This window comes from Dermochelys coriacea, chromosome 8, assembly GCF_009764565.3.
Source record: "Dermochelys coriacea isolate rDerCor1 chromosome 8, rDerCor1.pri.v4, whole genome shotgun sequence".
NCBI classification, from domain to species: Eukaryota; Metazoa; Chordata; order Testudines; family Dermochelyidae; genus Dermochelys; species Dermochelys coriacea.
Window position 1 is genome coordinate 46288680 of NC_050075.1, and position 20216 is coordinate 46308895.

At 51.9% G+C, this 20216-nt stretch overlaps 1 protein-coding gene across 1 annotated transcript in view; it reads left to right on the forward strand.

Moving 5' to 3' along the window:
- The window catches only part of LOC119860687 (vesicle-associated membrane protein 4), a 76759-nt gene extending 59799 nt beyond the window's left edge, over nucleotides 1–16960 (forward strand). Inside the window, exons 8-9 of the mRNA XM_043520398.1 lie at nucleotides 12514–12642; nucleotides 15357–16960. Of these exons, the coding sequence (XP_043376333.1) occupies nucleotides 12514–12642; nucleotides 15357–15958 (731 nt within the window). The 3' untranslated portion in view covers nucleotides 15959–16960. The remainder of the gene's footprint in view (nucleotides 1–12513; nucleotides 12643–15356) is intronic.
- Nucleotides 16961–20216: the final 3256 nt, after the last annotated feature.

Genomic DNA, 20216 nt, shown 5'->3' on the forward strand with positions numbered 1-20216 from the left:
GGGCCTCCTCTGCTTCCACCGTGGAGCTCCAGAGAGAGCTGGACAGGCTGAGGATGGAAAGAACTCAGCAGGAGTCTCAAGTCAGCAGACTGGAGGCTGCCCACTGCACCCTTGGGCAGGAGAAGTCCTTCCTGGAAGAGGAGAAGAGGCGACTGGAGCAGGAAAAAGCTGAGCTGGGAAGGAGGCTGGAGAGCAGCACCCAGGAGATAGCTTGGTTGAGGGCCAGCCAGCATCACCAGGTCAGTGAGGCACCCGCCCAGGACTCCCAGCAAGGCTCCCAAGAAGGTAAGGTTCATGGGAACTTACCCAGTCTCACACTGAGTTTCCCTTACTCCTGGTTCACCCTTTGAGCCCCAGTAGGCCACATGGCCTTGCTGTCTCCTTTGCAGCAGAGGATGCCCATACAGAGTCTGCACCTGGATGTGTGTGACTGTCCCTTGGAGCGTACAGTTGGGGTGTGGGAAATAAGTCTCCCTTGCCTAGATTCCTGTCCTTAGACCATTGTCTGGAAGGGAAAGGATGGTGGTTAATGCACTGGACTGGGAGCCAGGAGACCTGGCATCAATTACCAGTTCTGCCACAGACTTTCTGGCACATCACTTAATCTGTTTCCCATTCTTTGTCTTGTCTACTGAGACGGTAGACTCTCTGGGGCAGGGGCCGTCACGCTGCATGTAACTAACCCAATGGGGTTGTGATCCCCTTCGGAGCTTCCAGCTGCTCCAGTAGCAACAATCAACAGCAAGAGACTCCAGGGGGCCACCTCTCCAAGAGGGCTGAGGCTATAGTTAGAGATAGGCCCAGGCCCAGACACCCCCACATTTTGAGGGAGTTCAGACCCAGATCTGAACTTAGTGGCCAGAGCCCATCTTGTGCTGCAGAGAAGGGGAAGGGTTACAGTATGCCCGCAGAGTCCCTCGGCTGCAGCCAAGCACCCCAACAAGCTGGCTCCAACAGATGGACATCCAGAAGCACCTTTCTTTGTCATTCCCTCTGCTGTGCCTTTGTGCAGGTGTCCCTCTGTCTGTCCCTGCCCTGGGGACTATATCCTAAACTGTAGTGTTGCTTTCTCCCCCATCTCTTTCTCCCCAATGTACTTAGTTCACCATTGTCCTTCCAATTCCTTTCCCCTTCTCCACCAGCAGGAGAGGACCCATTCTTGTGCTATGCAGTCTGGGACTCATGGGATTAACGGAGCCAGCAGGCTACAGTTCTTACCTGAGATGGGAGCTATGGGACAGACACCCCATGTGCAAGTGTCTTGGGCATTTAACAAAGCTCCCTGCCGGGCAAGAACCTAGAAACCCCGCTGCAGGGCAGAGAAGAACATTGCAACCTCAGTGAGACCCCAATTCCTTCCTGTGAACGTGCTGAGCCTTGCATGGGTGGTGGGTATATAGGCCAAGCCTCCCCTGGCACAGCCACCACCGCCCTGCTGCCGGACACCTGGGCTGTGGTGGCCCCGCTTATTTTCCCTCCCTGCTGGGAATAGGCTTCCACTGGAAGTTTTTGCTTATTTATTATGTGCCCTGCAGTTTCCCCAGGCGGCTGAGAAGGTGGTATCTGCTACTCAGCTTCCCGGGTCCCTTGGACTCCCCAGGGAAATTACTGATGAACCTGGACGCTGAGTAGCAGATACCACCTCCTCAGCTGCCCAGGAACCTGCATGGTGCATATAAAAGCTCAGTGTTCTTGGCCCGCCCCTGCCTGGCTGCTCCTCTCCAGCACTCCCCAGCCCTCTGTCCGGAGGTTCCTGCCTCCGCTCGCCGGTTCCTCCTCTCCTCGCCGCTTGGCCCCCTCCCTGCTCAGCTCGCTCACTGCTGCTTGCTGCGTCCTCCTCTCCCCACCCCCCCACTTAATCCCCCTGCCACCGCTCAAGTGGGGAGGTGGGGGGAGGTGAGGAGGGATGCATATGGCGAGCAGTGCGGGGGGGGCCAAGTGGGGAGGAGGGGGGAAGGAGGAGAGGAGGGATGCACATGGCGAGCCGGAAGGGGAGCGAGTGGTGGAGGGCAGAGTGTGGGTGTGGCTGCAAGCGGAAGAGGAGGGAGGGGGAGCTAGCCTCCCACAGGGGAAGCTTCACCCGTTGCCCATGGAGTCTTGGGATGGGGGCAGTGACTTCCCAGATACCCCCAAAAGGGGAAGTGCTGGACCTGCAGTGCAGGTTGGAGCAACCCTACAGGGGCCCTAACTTGCATCCCAGCTGTAGCAACTGTCCCATGGGTTGTGTCTCCTGATGATAACTGGGCATAGGAAAGCCCACAGGTGCTGACTTTTGTTTTTGCTGGTCTTATTGGAAACCCAGGAGATACCAGATGGGGACACTGAGCAGAGAACCCTGGACAGCGCCCACTGCTCCTCAAAGCTGCCAAGGGAACCAGCGGACGCTGCTCAGTGGAACTCTGCACGGATGCGTGAGACTAGGGAGGAACGGATATAAGCCCCGCAGTCGCAGAGCACCTCCTCGTCCAACATCCTCCTCCTGGTATTATAGATGGAAACTTTGGCCATGGCCAAGAGGAGGTTGACGAGGAGGTCTCGTGAATTTGTGGGACCACAGATAGGGTGTACAAAGAGGAACAAGTGTGGGGAGAAGTGCAGCCAGAACCTCTTGGCCTCTTGTTGAGGTTCTGGAGTAGCCGGAATAGGGGCTGAAACCCGGAGCAGTCGAGATAGGCGTGTATGAGGTTCTTCCTCACGCCGCAAAAGGGGCAGGCCTTGGGTAAAGGGGTGAACCGTGCCATGTGCACGCCTGTGCTCACAGCTCCATGAAGGAGCCGCCAACTGATGTCCCTGGCGGGCTGTGGGACCAAGGTGGAATAAAGGCTGGCCCACCGGGGTTCCTCACCCTCTTTAGGTGGACGATAGTCCTGCCATTTGGTGTCGGGGTGGGATGCGAGGGTGAGGAAGTGTAGTTTGTGGAGCACGAGCGTGTACAGATGGTTTCTGGGCGCGGTTCGAAACCAGACCGGCTGCAGAGTATGCAGCCGGCTGGAGTGTGGGAACGGGGAGGCCTGGGGGGCTTGCAGAACAGGGGCCCAAGAAAAATGTCCGGAGGGCCAGGGGTGAGGGGTGGGCAGGGAGCGCCCTCTTGCAGAGTTCGCCGCAGGAAAACAAGAGAATCAGGTGACAAGGCGGCCTTCACCTCCTGGAGTACGCACCTAGGGGTCGGAAGGGTGGAAAGCCCCATGCGTCGTCCGAGCACGCGGGGCTCCACCCAGTCTCCCCTGTCGTAGTCCAGGAGGTCTCCGACTCTGGTGGTTTCTGCCAGAACCAACCTCCGACACACCAAGGGAGACTCCGCCACCTGCACACATAGATCGAGGTTGTGTAGCAGGGGATCCGCGAGGAGGTCCACCCCTTTGGTGGCCACAAAGGACCTGGTCACCGAAAAAAGCGTCCAGGTCCGGAGGAGGTCCTGGTAGAAGACCGGCAGCTTGGAGAGGTCTCGTGGAAGACCTCTGGGATGGAGAAAAAAGAGCTGCCGGTCATATCGGAGCTCTCGGAGGCAGTGGAGGAAGGCGTGCGCCAATGTGCTCCATGCTGGACTACCTGCACCATAAAGGAGCCTCTGCAGGGCCTGGGGGCAGAAGACATGGACCTGGCTGCGCAAGCAAACCAGGCCCTATCCTCCCTCCTCCAGGGAAAGACTCAGGGCCCCTGCAGAGACTCAGTGCAGCCCCGGCCAGAAGAACTCCAAAGCCATCCTCTGGAGCCTGGCCAGGATCCTCTGGACCAGTCTCAGGGTGTGGAGCCGGTGCCAGGACATGGACAGGACTAGCTGGTTTTTGCTGGTGGGTGTGCCTCTCCGCCTCCTCCCTGCCCTGGTGAGTGGGTGGGCAGGGCCTCAGTAGGGTTTCCAACTTTCTACTGGCACAACACCAAACACCCTAGCCTTCCCCCTGCCCTGAGGCCCCACCCCGCCTCGCTCCTTCCCAGAGGCCCCACTCACTACATTCCCCCTCCCTTGGTGGCTCATCTTCCTCACTTTCACTGGGCTGGGACGGAGTGCGGAAGAGGGTGAGGGCTCTAATGGGGGTGTGGGCTCTGGGGTGAGGCCAGAAATGAGGGGTGCAGGAGGGGACTCCAGGCTAGGTGGTGGGGAATCCAACGGGTGTGGATTCAAAATGCAGGAGGGGGCTGCGGCTTGAGGCAGGGGGTTGGGGTGCAGGAGTGAGTGAGGACTCTAGGGTGGAGCCGGGGATGAAGGGTTCAGGGTGTGGGAGGGGGCTCTGGTTTCCTGCCAATGGGAGTGCAGAGCCAGTGCTCAGGGCGGGGGCAGCATGCGGAGCCCTGTGGCTCTCCCGCCTAGGAGCCGAACCTGCTTGCTACTTCCGGGGTGCAGTGTGGTAGGGACTAGCCTGCCTTAGTGCTGCAGCACCACCGACCGGACTTTCGACTGGGTGTTCCAATTGAAAACCGGACAACTGGTCCCCTAGGCCTCAGGGAGGAAGAAGCTAAGTAGGGGCAGGGCCTCAGGGTGGAGGGAGGGTGGGACCTTGGGGCAAAGAGGCTAAGCAGGGGCGGGGCCTCAGGGCGGAGCAGCTCAGTGTGGGTGGAGCCTGGAATGGAAAGAGGCTGAGCGAGGATAAGGGCTTAGGGCAGAGCACAGGTGGAGCAGGGGGCAGGGCCACAGTCCAGGCATTGGGATGCACAGAAAATTAATGCAGCTGTGCAGGTGCTGAGCACTACCTATTTTTTTTTTTAAGTGGGTGCTTGACCCTGGGGCACCCTCGGAGTCAGTGTCTATGGGAAAGCCTCAGCCATGTCATCCACACACACCCCACCCCAGCCCAGCCCCTGACATGCCTCCCACACCCCCAGCCCCACTCAGAAGATCCTGTAGGAGGGATGCACATAGACAGCCACAGCAGCTGTGCCCTCCCCCATGCAGGGATATTCCCAGCAGGCCCTTAGGGCTGCTTTGCAGCCTCTGCACAAAGGGGCTGAATGAAATCACCCCGAGAGCGAGTCCTGTCAGGCTGCAGACTCGGATTCCGCTGTGCCTGTCCCACTGCAGGTATCCGAGATGCTCAGACCCATTCGAGCTCCATCCAGTGAGCCCAGTCCTGCTCAGCCACACTTTCCACTCCATGACATAATGCCCAGACACTAGGCACTCCAACGGGTCAACCACAGATGAGGAGCTGCCGCACACTGCCCTTCCTGACAAGGGATGCACAGGGCTCCCACACAGACAAAGGCCAACACAAACTCAGTGGCCACTTCTGAAGATTTGACTGGAACCTGAACGCAAATCAGTACAGCACTGGGAAGACAGCTATAGACCCAAATGTTTTTAGATGTATGCTACACCTCTAAATGTTGAGGAGGGGCAGCTGCCATTTTGTGTTTCTGTTCAGCTGCAGAGTGTTACTAAGCAGACTGCTGTGTGCTCTCCTTCTCCTCTGGAGATCTTGCTTGCTTCCTTAATCTGAATAAGAGAGTCTCCAAGGCAGAGAAATGCAAACTTTGTTTTGTGGCTAGGAAAATGTAGGGGGCTAGCCCCTCAGCTGGGATAGATGGAAGGAACTTGGTTGATTTACACCAGCTCATGGTCCAGCTCCCTCTATTTCCCCACATCCAGTGATGCCCACAGAAGTGCCACCCAAGTTACCAATCCACCACTCTGCCATCACAGGAACCATTGTAAAGTGTCTCATCCTCAGCTCTACTGGGCAAATACAGAATTGCTGCCTCATCTCAGGGCTCCCACACATAAGCCATAGGCACCTTTAAATGAAGTTACACCACAACGTACATTTCTCCCTGCAGCCATTTCTAGCTTAGAACTTGGCTGAGCCAAGAGGGGATAATCAAGAGCAGCCCTGAATGCTTAGTAGATGGATCCCTGGTTGCAAAGTAGAAACCACCTAGCAAGAAAGAAGACCATGCTGCCTTGTCCAGTGATTAAAGTGTTCTGACACTCGACTGGCCCATTGTCCTGCTACACCTCTCTCTGGGGCCATGTTCTAAGGGTTTCCCTTACAACCAGGCCTGAACACAACCCTTGAATCCCAGCCTCCCCCCCCACACAAGCTTTGGGGAGAGGGGCACTTAAAATCTGTTCCTGCCCCTGATCAGAACAGAGCAAAGTGCTGAGGGTTTCTTAGCATCTCTGTTCTGGCCAATGGAGTTAATTCATTCTGGGAAGGAGACTGGCTGCAGGGCTGGGTGGCTGTGGGTCCGTCAGGCTCCATTAACCTCTCAGCATGGCACAAGGAAGCGCAACCATGCTCCAGAGCAATCACGTCCCGGGGGGGGGTGGCTGTACCAGCCAGGGCACCCCCTAGCACTGTACTGAGTCATGTGATCTGACAGCAGCCCCTCAAAGCCCTTGGAGTCATTTCAGTCAGAGACTTGACTGTACTGGGAGTGAGGCAGAGGAAGGAGGAAGTGAATCCCTGGGAAACTCCTTTACTCCAAGCAGTCAGCCACCTGTTTCCTCTCATGGCTTAGACACACCCCAGGATAGGACACCCATCTTCCTCTCCCACAGGCTGAGGTTCAGTGCCCATACCTTTCCAGCCAGCTGTCACTGCTGTTTGCATATATATCACCCCAGTAACTCAGCCGAAAAGGCATCTCAAGTGGATTTAGGGAGCCCCTGAGCTAGCATGGCCCTCAAAAGGCAGAGAACTCCACACATAGCAGGAGGCAAAGTATGATGAAACCCTCCCCACTGCCATGGTAGAGGGCTGCACCCCTGCCACAGCCTGGTGTCTGCAACACCCCTGCTCTCTTATCAAACCACATCCCCTGCACTGTTTCTAGCGCTTCTGGCACCAGGCACAACAGGAGGCTGCTTGCCCTGTCTTACTTTCACACTGAGTGCCTGGTGCAATACCACCTGCCCGCCCAGAAGAGGCACTCTCCTCTTGAGTGACAGCTCCCATGGGCTTAGCCCAGGACATTAGTTAGGTGTGCAGGAGTCTGGCTTACCTCTCTGGCGTGGCCCTGCTTCCATTGGCCTCAGAGGACAGTCTCCGTCTCCCTTTCCACAGCACACCCAGGCAGCTCTTTCCACTCCCTGGGCCCTTTCCTTGAGAAGAGTCTTGGGCCTTTGTCCTCCCCAATGGTCTGTCCTGGCTTCCCACCTCAATACAGGAGAGCAAAGGGGGGGCTTCCTCTCCCCCTCTCTGGAAGCCCCTACATGGGACCTCCCCCACTTAAGATCAGTTACACATATTAGGCCTCAAACCCACCCCACTTCTCTAGCTCACGCTCTTTCCTTCTCTTGCTTTCACCCCTTCCTCTTTGGAGCCCCCATTCTCTAGACCAGGGTTTCTCAAACTTCATTGCACCACGACCCCCTTTTGACAACAAAAATTACTCCATGACCCCAGGAAGGGGGATTGAAGCCTTAGCCCTCCTACCCCAGGCAGCGGGGCCGAAGCCCAACCCCCACCGCCCTGCGGGGAGGGGACAAAGCTTGAGGTCTGCAGCCCTGGGCAGGGGGGCTGGAACCTGAGCCCCGCTGTCCAGGGCTGAAGCAGAAGCTTGAGCCCCGCCACCCAGGGCTGAATCCGTCTGGCTTCAGCTTCCACCCTGGGTAGGGGGCTTGGACTTTGGCTTCAGTCCTAGGCCCCAGCAAGTCTAACACCAGCTCTGATGACCCCATTAAAATGGGGTCCCAACCTATTTTGGGGTCCCAACCCACACTTTGAGAACCGCTGCTCTAGGCCTTCTTTCTCTGGCCCTTTCCACTCATTTTCCAACACACCCCCTTCCTGGACTGGCCACACAGCCCCTGCTGATCCCTATCAGGGAACTTCTTGCCTAAAACACCAACCACATCCAACAGTTATCCCCACTCTCAAACTCCCAACACTGCCTGAGCAGAAAAAAGCTCTTTTATAGCCTCGTCCGATTTCCCAGCAGGCCCTGCTGTTGCCTAGCATCCCATACTTCCTCTGAGAGCTACAAGTCCCAGAATTCCCTTGGCCTGGGCTGTCAGGCAATCAGGCTGTAACTGATCTGAGCTTCCTAAAGGGCCACAAGGGCCTGCTAACAGCAGCAAAATAAATAAACTTTATTTCCACTTTATCCCCCTCTTAACTGTCCCTGCGCCGTCTGAAAACCAAACACACAATGGCCTTGCTGGGCTAGCAGTTAGGCACCTTGCATCCTCTACTGTTGTTCTGGGGCTGTGCCTGCATGCCTCCCCAACTCTCAGGGCGAGGGCAGGTAATTGAGAGTGGAGATTGAACCCAGGGGACCTCAGCAGTTGTAAAGCACAACCCTTGACTACCGAGCTAAAGCCCCAGCTCTGTTAGCTCAAGGCTAGTAGCCGATTCATAAACCCATGTGTAGTCCAGCCACTAGAGGGGGACAGAGAGCCAGAAAGATGGGCTGCACCCACAATGGAGAGCAATGGCACAGGTCTCTGGCGATAATGGACACAGGATACTGAGAATCAGCGTCCACAAAGCCCAGCTAAACCCTGTGGTTCGGGGTGGGGGGGTGGAGACCCCCTGCACCTTCTGTGGGCAGGGCAGGATTTTCACTCAGCACTGAGATGGAACCCTGCTGCTAAGTGGGCTCTGTTCAGCTTTTCACATTGGCACTGGCGAGATATCCATTTACTCCTGTGCCATCATAACTCAGGGCTGAATGGGTTGACCTGTGGCCTGAGGAGCAATCAGCAAAGATGAGCCCCTGGCCCATAACACCACCACCACTTGTCAGACTAAACCTTTGGGTGGGTCCAGTTAGCGGGCAGTTCTCTTCCAACACTGTAGGAGGCACTGTGGTCAAGAGGGAAATGCCAATATTTTACTGGCCAAAAGGATTGGCAAACCTGAGCCAGCCCCTGAAAGCTGCTCTCTGTTAAGTGGATCTTTTTAGGGCCTGCAGAATTGAGTTTGACTCATTTATAGGGAGGGACCAGCTGTGAAACGGAGACCTATGTTTAGTTAGCACACTCGCACGCAAACACTTTGGTGATGTATAGCCCCCTCTCTAATACCCCTGTGTAAAATTATTCTCCATGGCCACAAGTCACTTAAGTACAGGCCTAATTTCAAACACACAAGTAGTCTCATTGATCTCAATGGATTACTCACATGCTTAAAGTTAGGCATATGCTTATGTGCCCTGCCTACTTGGGGCTCATGTGACTAAAAGAATGAAAAATCCAGGCTCTTTGGCTGTACTCAGTAGAGAGCCTGTGGAATGATTGCTTTTAAAACTACAGGGCAAGTGTATTTCCTCTCCCTGCTGCAAATCTGGGTTCATTTTCTGGAAAACAGGTGTGGGTCAATTTGTTCCAGGGCCAATTCTGAAATACCTGTGGCTGGAGTCAGCTACTGCTAATGAGTCCCTAGGGAGGTTTTCCAGCCCTAAAGCAATGCCAGGCATAAAGCAGGAGGGTGCACTATGCAGAAATGAGTTAGTTGTAAGTGTGTGATTTTCCCTTCAAGGGAAGCTGAAAGTACAACTGTGATGCATGGCCAAAAAGGGTTAAACATCCTGCAAAATAAATAACCCTCAAAAGTCATATGGGGAGATAACTTTTGTGTATTTACATATATATGCGGAGGATCCACAATATAATCAACAGTCCCTGTCCATGCTGTATTCTGATAGTTCCGAGATCAAAAGAACATCCTAGTATTTAAATAAATTGTAAACACAGGATATCTCGGTATTCATCTCTCTTTGAAATGTACTGTGAATGGTGGAAGAACAAGCAAATTGCCTTATGTTAATTCTAAAGCTAAGTACCAGTGATGGACCTCCTTCAAAGTCATCCTAATTATCTTTTGTTCCCGGAGGAACTCCCAACTTGTCAAAGAGGACATGAAATTGTATAAAAGATCCTTGGATACTGATTCTGTCATCTCAGATCTGCATAAGCTTCATCCGGGGAAGTTTGAGTCGCAAGACTAAGTTCCCAGTTATGCTGGTACATCCTGAATATGATATTTGGACATTGGACTATAACCCATGAACTGACTTCTAAAGGAACTCTTTGCAACTACAAAGTTCACCATCTCTGCTATCAATCTAAACCTCCATGTATAATCTTTTAACCATTCTCTCTCTCTTTTGTTTTTTAATAAATTTTAGTTTAGTTAATAGGTATTGACTGTAGCGTGTATTTGGGTAAGATCTGAAACATTCATTAACCTGGGAGGTAATGTGTCCAATCCTTTGGGATTGGTAGAACCTTTTCTTTTATATGACAAAATAAGATTTACAGAAATTTTCATCATATTTGACGTTTGTACCTGGATGGAGGCCTGAGGCTGGATCACTTTAAGGGAACTGTGTTGTTTGGACTTCTGAGTAACCAGTAAGGTAATAAAGAAGCTGTTTTATGTTGGCTTGGTAAATCTAAGTACTGGAATATCCACCAGCTTTATGGGGATTGTCTGCCCCGTTCTTTGCAGTTCACCCTAATTGAGTGACCATAGCTGGCCCCCACTAGGACCCTGGTCACAACAACACTTTGCCAAGCATTAGAATTAAACAGTGAATTGTGAGAAGTCATGACTGTCAGACTCATAACTATGGTGTCTTGCATGTAAACTGCATAGCTCCTTTCGTCCCAAAGCGCTGGCCAAACATCTGATGCTAAAAGCCCTCAGCGATGGCCTAACTCTGCTACAGTGGGAGTTTTAAAATCCACCCCTGCAACTTGTCAGATCTCTGTTTGAAATCTCATTGTATGCTGAGCAGGCCCTGGCAGTGGGAGCTGAAGCGATTGGTTCAAAAGGCCGAGTAGCCTGTGGTGGTTTGCCATGGCTTTCTCTGCCCCTTGGATTTCCAGTATGGCTTAGTTAAAACAGTTTATGATGTGTAATAATTAGCTGGACCTGACCTGTCAGTTGGAATTCTCCAGGTAATGCGGGAGACGTTATCCAAGTTGATAGGCTCCCAGTGTTACCTGTATTAAAGATAATATGATATAGAATCATAGAAAATCAGAGTTGGAAGGGACCTCAGGGGGTCATCTAGTCCAACCCCCTGCTCAAAGCAGGACCAATCCCCAACTATAACATTCATCCAGAGGGAAACAAGGGTCACTGCAACATGCTTACAATTAGAATCACGTTCCTCTGGGACCCTGTAAGAGTAACCCCAAGGTACTAGATTTTGCTACAGCTGTACAGCCCTGCTCCTTTCCCTACTGCCCTTCCTTGCTGAGTCTGCCTTGAGTCCCCTGGCACATTCAGCCAGCGCGACACCAATTAGCTCCAATGCGCTGCCTTGTCTCACAAATGGAGCAGACAGGCTCAGTGGACAGAATGAAAGAGGAACCGAGGACACTGCTAGTGGTGTGCAGTGAGTTGGATTTATGCTGCTAACGAGCCTTGACCTTGTCCTGAAAGTGACTTTCCAAAGGAAGGAAAGACCCTCCCTGCCCACTGCCGTGACCCAGTGCCCACTAACATTAATCAGGAATCTGAAGAGAGTTAAATGTTTGTTTTACACAGAAGCAAAGGCTTCGGGGTTGGTCCTTTTTGAAGCCACTGCATGATCATTCTCTACCAGTGAGCAGAAATTGGGGAGCTATCCGATACTCCTGCCAGCAGCTGGTAAGGATTTTTGAATGACACTGCATCTAGACCTCAGCAGCAGTGTAAAACCATAACAAGCATCCACAAAGCCAGACAAACCTGCAGCACACACACCGTCTTGGCTGCAAGCAGAACTTTCACTGCAAAGGCAACTGATGTTTGAAGACCAACAGAGCAGCTTCCCTGGCCTGCACTGAAGGTGGGTAAAGAATAGTGTTTGCAAAGGGGTGGGCACGGTGTGACAGACCCCCGGGGAAGCATTACAGAGCACAAGGTGTGGGCACATACACCACCAAGCCGTAGGAGAATAGAGTTAGTGGCCTGGTCTGGGACAGGCGCCCTACTGTAATACACAATGTACAGCACCTAGCGCAGTGGGATGCTGGTCAACGACTGGCACTCCTAGCTGCTACCGTAATACACCAAATAAATAATGTACAGCTCTTCTCACACATGCGGCCTTGGGGGTGCGATTGACACTCTTAGATGCTAGGATAATACAACTAAATAATAACTGCTTATTATCCCAGGACAGGGCAGGTCTTGGTGTGATGGGGAGAGGCCATTTTGTCCAGCCAAGCGTGGGTTGGGCTGGATGAGGAGACCTTTACGGGGACAGATTACTCCCTCCCCATCTACTATGGGGTTCTAACATTAGCATCCAGTGCTGGCATTGCTACATGGGGGGCAGAGGGGGAGCAGTGCTTGGATTCAAAGAAAGATTGCTCCCTAGCTCCCAGGACATAAGGCAGAAACGTGCTGACCTGCCTACCTTGCCATGCTAATGGCAGGGCTAGTGGATTGCTGAGTGCATGTGAAAGAGAGTGCACGTGATCATGTGTGCAACTGTGCTTGTGTGTGTGCTCAGCTGAAAGGGCATGTCCGGTCATGCCCAGGAGCGTGTACACACCCTTCTACACTCAGCCAAGCCGGATCCTCAACCTCTTCCTGTCACCACCCTCACCGTGTCTATTCCCATCCCTCCCTGCAGTTTCCAAGTGGGATCTGGAGAGTTTTGACTATCAGGAGCTGAAATCTGAGCTGACGGAGGTGCCCGCTTCCAGCGTCTTCGAGGAGCACCCCTCCTCCAGCCACCCTGCCACTGGGGACATGGCCACCGGTACAAAGATCACCTTGATGCCTTTCCTTCCTTCCAGGTTCATAGAGCTCGTCCTTCTAGCACCATCGCAACAGATACTTTTCTTCTCCCCCCCCGCCTTCACTCCCAGCACCAGGGGAAGAGCTTTGCTGGGGAATCACAGCTTCTCTGCCTCTCAGCTCCTTTATTTGGTTCTATTTCTTCAGTGCTTCTTGCTATGCCTCCTTCTCTCACCCCACTTCCCCACCTTGCCCTGGCCAGCCTGTCCGTCCTGACCTTTGCCGAACTCCAAGCCATCCAGGCAAGGGTATTGCCACCTGGTGCCAGACCCAAGAATGGAGTTCAAACCCTTGCTCCAGCAGCTAGACTCACTGTGCGCACCTCCAGACCATGAGCACAGGCTGGAATCTGGCTAGCTGCAGATCTGCCCCATGGCAGAGAAGGGAGCAGGGCTGAACTTATCCTCTGGAAACAACAGTCTCTTTTGGCCAACTTTCTCAGGCACTCACTGACTATTTCCTTAGGCAGCTCCCAAACAACTACACCAGAGAGGACTCCAAATACAAAATTCAGAGCCAGGTCTGCATGCCCACCACTCTGCAGTTCAGGGCCACTCGTAACCTGGGGGTCAGGCCCATCTCTAAGTAATAAAGCATAACACTTAGTACAGAACATATGGAGATTTCCCCCTAGCTCTAAGAGCTAATAGAATCAGGAGGCTGCTCTTAAAATGAGGTTGTCAGTGGTGTCATGCCATGTTTCCTTCTGGTTAAGCAACAAACTGTGAACTTGAATCACTTTTCTTTGATTAGTCCATCCCTGCTGTTTTTCCACCTCTTGTGATGTCTCACACACTTTGGCATTTTCCCAAAAGCCCCAGCTCCTGTAGACATGGGATTGCATGAGCCGCTCAGCTTTACTCTAAATACAAGTAAATTGCATGGCAGTGGAGAAAACCTTGAAAAGGTGACGTGAGAGCCTGCAAAAGGCCCAGAAACCCACAGGCAAAGAGGAAGCAGCCACAAATGTTATTTAAAACCATAATCTCATGATTATGGAGAGTCAGACTCAGGATTTTGGAGTCCGCTGGGTTGGCGATACTGAAAATGCCCTTATGGCCCATGCGCAATAGAAACAAGCCCTGGCTTCAGCTTTGGTGTGACACCACAATGGACCTCCACCAAGATGGGTCTGGCACTGTCCACAGCTATGTCAGCACCATTGCTGGAAGAGGGTCACTGACCTGTTTCTTAATCCCAGAGGTAAAGCGATGGAAGGGATGGTGCTGGTTGGGTGGCTTGTAGCCAAGTGCTCTGCATTGGAACACTGGAGGCCTGGGGTCCATTCCCAGCCCCAGTTCACCTACCTGTGCTTGGTGCTGTTAGACAGAGTATGACAGGGGAAGAGGGAAGGCCTCCTACTGCTTGTAAACCACCTCTTTGGCCATTGAAAGGAACACCCCGGTGAAGTCCAACTACGGAAGGGTGGTAGCAGATGGTGGGCAGGAGAATTGTTAAAGCACCCTCTGAACTTGCTTCTCATTGACTTAGTTCATTGTGGCCAAAGACTCCTACTTTTTCTGGGCTGGTTTCCTGTAACTGTTTTCCTCCATGCTGGTGCTTTATACGTTGTCCATCTATGCCCTGCAACCCAGCCTCTGCCTTTCAGAAATAGAGTAGGACCCCAGGACATTCCTACCCTTGGCTTTTGACTTCCACTGGCTGGACATCAGGAGCCATTTCTAAAACTAGGATTGAGCAGTTGAGACTCTTTACAGCTGCCGCATCAGATCAGAGTTCATATTGCGGATTCTCCCCCGTCCTACCTGAAATGTTACTATGAAACCCAAGTGGGTCTATTAAAACACAGTGCCTGGGCTGAGGTCCCTCTTGGTTTTTCATCTCTTTTTTCATCTTAAACACATTAAGAAAACCTTTAAATATCACCAGGGCAAGCAAGTCCATGCTGTGAAATCCCCTTCCAAACTATTCACCTCTTTTCTTTCCTTCTCTCTTCACAGAGTGATCATTCCTGCTTCTTCTCTTCCTTTTCCTCAGCTCTTCTTTCTCCTTGTCCTCTCCTCTTTTTTCCGTGTGCCTGCACTACTCAGAGGAGCATAGCTTAGGCCAGTGGTTCCCAAACTCGTTCCACTGCTTGTGCAGGGAAAGCCCCTGGCAGGCCGGCCGGTTTGTTTACCTGCCACGTCCGTAGATGCAGCCAATCATGGCTCCCAGTGGCTGCAGTTCGCTGCTCCAGGCCAATGGGAGCTGCTGGAAGCGGCACAGGCCAATGGACATACTGGCTGCTGCTTCCAGCGGCTCCCATTGGCCTGGAGCAGCGAACCGCGGCCACTGGGAGCCGCGATCGGCTGCACCTGTGGACGTGGCAGGTAAACAAACCGGCCTGGCCCACCAGGGGCTTTCCCTGCACAGGCAGTGGAACAAGTTTGGGAACCACTCGCCTAAGCTATACTGGTGTATTGACGAGTGCTGGAAGGCTGCTCTTGGTAAATTGGAGGGGGGGGTATCTCCTCCATCAGCTTCATGGAATTATTTACTTACTTAGAATCCAATAAATGATCTTTTCTGCTAGTTATTGCTGGGTTAATGCAGTGTGAGTGTGGCTTTCATGGATTTTAGCCTTTCGGTAGGAAATCTGCCACTGGTGACAGACAGAAAATAACTGTCTTTTTCTACCCCCTCGCCCCCCCCCTTTTTTTTTTCTTCCTTGAGCAGGGTGCAGACAGCTGGTCTGGGTGGGGGAACCTGTGACCTTCTGCAGGGCTGAGACTATTGCTGGCAAGTATGGTGTGTGGATGAGGGACCCACGGCCTGTTCCTCCCTACACCCGCAAGACCACCTGGATAGTTGATGCCATTGGCACTGACACCCACCAGGTCTTTGAATATGACGACGACTCTGATCAATTCATGAAGGGCTATCCCTCCAAGGTCCACATCCTGCCCTGGTCCATGGAGAGCACTGGAGCCATTGTATACAGGGGCTCCCTGTACTTCCAGCAGCGCAAGTCCAGAATGGTGGCCAAGTTCGACCAGAAGATAGAAACTATCACAGTCCAAAAGGACATCCCCAGTGCTGGCTACCATGGCCAATTCCCCTATTCCGGGGGGGGGGGGAGGGAGGGGAGGGGTTACACAGACATTGACCTAGCTGTCGATGAGATGGGGCTGTGGGTGACATACAGCACAGACAAGGCCAAAGGGACCATCATCCTCTCCAAATTGGATCCAGAGACCCTGGAAGTTGAGCAGACCTGGGAAACCAACATCCGCAAGCAAGCTGTGACCAACTCCTTCATGATCTGTGGCACCTTGTAAACCATCAGTAGCTACTCAGCCCCAGATGCCACGGTCAACTTTTCCTACCACACGGCCTCCAGCACCAGTGAGCTGCTGAGCATCCGCTTCGAGAACCGCTATGAGTACAGCAGCATAGTGGACTACAACCCCACAGAGAAAGCTCTTCGCTTGGGACAATTTCAACATGGTCACCTATGACATCAGACTCTCCATGATATGAGGAGCCTCAGGGTGGGAGGAGGACACAACACGCTCATTGCTAACTAGCTGCTCGTGGGCTAGGGGTAAGTCTAGCCAGCTGTCAATCTCATACACTCACTCTTCCTATTCTTCTTGAGCTTTCCTTGGATTCAGCCCTGAGCCCCTTAGGCAGAGTGCTCACTGATCTGGGAAAAGACTCCAGGCCTGGCCCTAGATCAGAGGTTCCTATTCTGAGAGCACTGGTGGGGCTTAAATAATGATAGAGTGGGAATAACCTTGTGCCACTTAGGAACATATGTGCAATAGGCGTTTACAGCCCTGGCCTCGCTCCCCTTGCTCTCTCTGAATTACACACGGGATTAATTTGGACAATATAGAAAAAAGGAACAAGTTGTTTCTGGTTATGCAACATCTGGAATGTGTGGGCCAACTGCACAGGGATAGATCTAAAAATGACTAAACTTGCCTGCACCCTTGGCTAAAACACACCAAGATTCCAGCCAAGCAGACCAAACTGTTCACAGCAAGAGGCAAATAATATTTTAGGGGAGGGAGGTGGCTGGGTACCATCTTCACAGAATGGCTAATAAAAACCCAGTGACCATCAGCAAACCATATTCATGCCCAGCATCAGCTGAGACAAGGGGAATGTGCTGAGCAGTCAACACCGGGCATTAGCCAAGGCAGCATTGACAGGAGGAGATTCTGCAAAGTTGTATCATGCCCAGATTCAGTAGGAGAACATCAAGGCCTAAAGACTTAGCTCCAACACCCAAATAAGCCAATGAAAAGACTCCAACTGACTTCACTGGGCTTCAGATTGGGTCCTTAGTGGGCTGAGTTGGCAGAGGCAGGGGTGTGTCAGAAAAGTGCTGCAGGAGTTAAAAATTACTAGAAATCCTGGGTAGTGGGCACCCTGTAAGAGAGCTTTCAGCTGCTGTGTATAAACCCTTTCATTGCCAGCCTCTCTCCTCCTAAGCGCAGTGCACGCTTCATCGGGACCACACTTCCCTTGGGAGCCAACCAGCCACCACTACAGATTATCATGAGCCAGAGAACGTGGGAGAAGACCTGAACTTACCCAGCTTGGTATCTCTGCATCATAAAGTAGCCTCTCTGCAGTGGCAATTGACCAGTAGCTAAAGCAGGAGTCAAAGATGGGCCCAAGCTGCAGAGAGGTGAGGTCCAACGATCCACACCTCACTTAAGCATAAGACTGTTCCACTCTAGGGGCTCCGAGTCTGTTCAACGTCTCACACAGTTACACAATAGCCATTGAGCATGCGGGGCTCCAGCCAAACTAGCCCCCATCCACAAAAAACATGGCCATTTCAGCTCCCCTTCCATTAAAGACAAAAATGAAGCAAGACTTGTTTAACACAATTCTGTTAAGTCATTAGACATTTTAGCAAAATAAATGTAAGGAGGGTTGTTGTTCATGAACAACGGGATCCTAGAATTTAGGGCATGATCTCAAATCCACTGAAGTCAATGGAAAGTCCCCCATTGACTCCAGTGAGCAATAGAACAGATCTCTATTTATCCCAGACTATGGTTATTAACTCAGAATGAGAAGCATCATCTAACTGTTCTTGCTGTTTCTAGCTTTCAGTCCAGACAACTCCGCTGATTACACTGTAACTTAGACACTCTTTGGGATAGGCATGGCATTAGATCAGGCATGGCTAAGCATACAGCTGTTTTTAAGAACACACACATTTAGCGTATAAATCCTGTAGCTGGCTTGGTTTTTCTGTTTGTTTTAAAAGCCTAATCCATGCAGGTTGCATTGAAGCCTCCTGGATGAAAGCAAAGGTCTGATGTGCTGATGATTATGTGGAAGTTGTCTGTGATAATAATCAATAATAAACCCTCTCCTGCACAACAATCCACAGTTGCAGCTTCTTGTTGGCAGATTTTTCATTTCACTGCAACATGCTGGAGGGAATTCCAGGCTACAGGAAACTATAGGCCACCTTTCCAGGAGAGTTCAGTCCCAGCAAACAGAGCTCAATTTTCAGGAGCTCAGTTGCCATTGATGCACTAAAATAAGGGGCTTGGTTTCTAATTTAAGCTCTTCCACAGGCTTGCTGGGTGACTTTGCTGGGTCACGTCCCTGCTCTGTGCCTCAGTTTCCCCATCTGGAAAATGGGGATGATGATACTTCCTTTATTAAGGTCAGTAGATAAGAGCTAGGTATTACTATTACTAAAGCCAAGGGGAACTTTGCCATTGACTTCAATGGAGCCAGGATTTCATCTACTGAACAAAAATCACCATGACTACAAAAACAAATGCCACTGTAGAATAAGAGGAGGCAGAGAAATGGAAAGACTTGCAGCCATTAGTAGAGAGCTGACCGATTACAGAAAAGCTGGGAAACCAACATTAGCTGGTTCAAAAAATATCTAATTGATTATCTTTTACAGTCAGTAGAATATATGTTAGCTGTAACCCCTAACTGATGGTGCCTCAGATCATCTGTATTTGATTATCTTGAGGGGATGGAAAGAAATAATTTGCATCAGCCCTTTCAGCATAAAAAGCAACTAAAAAGGTCTAAATCAGCATTAAATCTTGGAAAGTTGCATGTTAACACACCTCTCTCTACATCACCCGGGAGCAAACCGCCTCTGAGCATGGGAGCTAAACCCAGCATTTCTGGACAGCCTCTGGCTGAGAGCAGGACTGACAGAATCTTGTTTTGCATCTATGGGCATAGCTTCACTGCAGCATTAGGCAGGGTGATTGGCACCCAGGAGAAGGGCATCTGGCTTAGCCCAGCCCAGCCCCGAGCAACCCCACTGCAAAGCCATACCCAGTTACCGATTCTCAGTGCAGCTACATTCCCCTGGGCATGGCGCTAGGGCATGTGGGGCACATCCCATGAGTCTTTGTGCTGCATTAAGTGGGCTGCTATTTGTCCTGGGGAATTGTGGGAGAACTTGTCTGCCCTGTGTGTAGTTTTAAGCTTCCCTTGGTCTGAGTAGGCTTCAGCATGGCCTCTTCTTTGGCCTTTCTGACACCCCTTCATGGAAGAGAGACCCTGTGGCCCAGCTGCCTTAGGCCCCCAGGACCTATGCTTCCCCCCCCCCAAGACACCCCAGTAACATAAGCACACAATTTGGCCGAGCTCCATCTGACTCGGCTTTACTGTTTACCCCTTCAGGGACACCCTGTAGCGGAAGCAAATAGAGGCAGGCTTGGCCTCAGGACCTCTCACCCAAATGCACACTTTACTCAGAGAGAGCACAGACCATCTAGAAACCAACCCACACCTGAATTCCCTGCCCTGCATTCTAGCTCCCCCGCTTCCCTTGGGAGACTGGGAGGGAGGGAGAAGGAAGTCAGATTCTCTCTCTCCAGCCATTTCACCACCTCACCTGCTCAAGCTGGGGGGAGCTGCTGCAGCAGAGGGGGAGAGGGAGAGAGAGACAGACATTGACAGAGACAGAGACACACATCCTTTTATAAAGTTCTTATCCCCTATCATGAGATTCCTTGCTCAGCCTCATCAGGCAGTTGGAGTCTCCCAGCCCATGATTATTTGGTTACTAGCCCACCTAGCAGAATCTGTTCTCTCCATCTGGCCAGCTTTTTGCCCAAGGGGGCTTTCATTTGAATAGAAGACCATCGAAGTTTAACGACCCTGCATCATGGCTGCAAGAATTTCTCCCGATACCTCCTGGGGGTTTTAGCTCACTCTGGAGGCTACAGAGCTAAGGGGAAGGCACAGAGGGGTTTGACAATTGGTTTGGTATAATTACATACAAAGTTCATAATATTCAACAGAAGCCATAAGTTGTCCCCCTTGCCTACTCTCCTCAGGTACTTAGCCCCAGAAGAGTGTGAGGGTGCTTGCTAGCCTGGGGAAGCTGCCCCCTGTCAGTACGGTCAGCTGTGTACCAACTCTTGCTGGTATGCAGTACCGGACCGTACCAGTTTACTTTCACTTCTGTCTGTATCAGATGACTGGCAGCTAGCTAATGTGAGGGCAATTTCTAAAAAAGGCTCCAGAGGTGATCCCAGCAATTACAGGCCAGTAAGCCTAACTTCAGTACGAGGCAAATTGGTT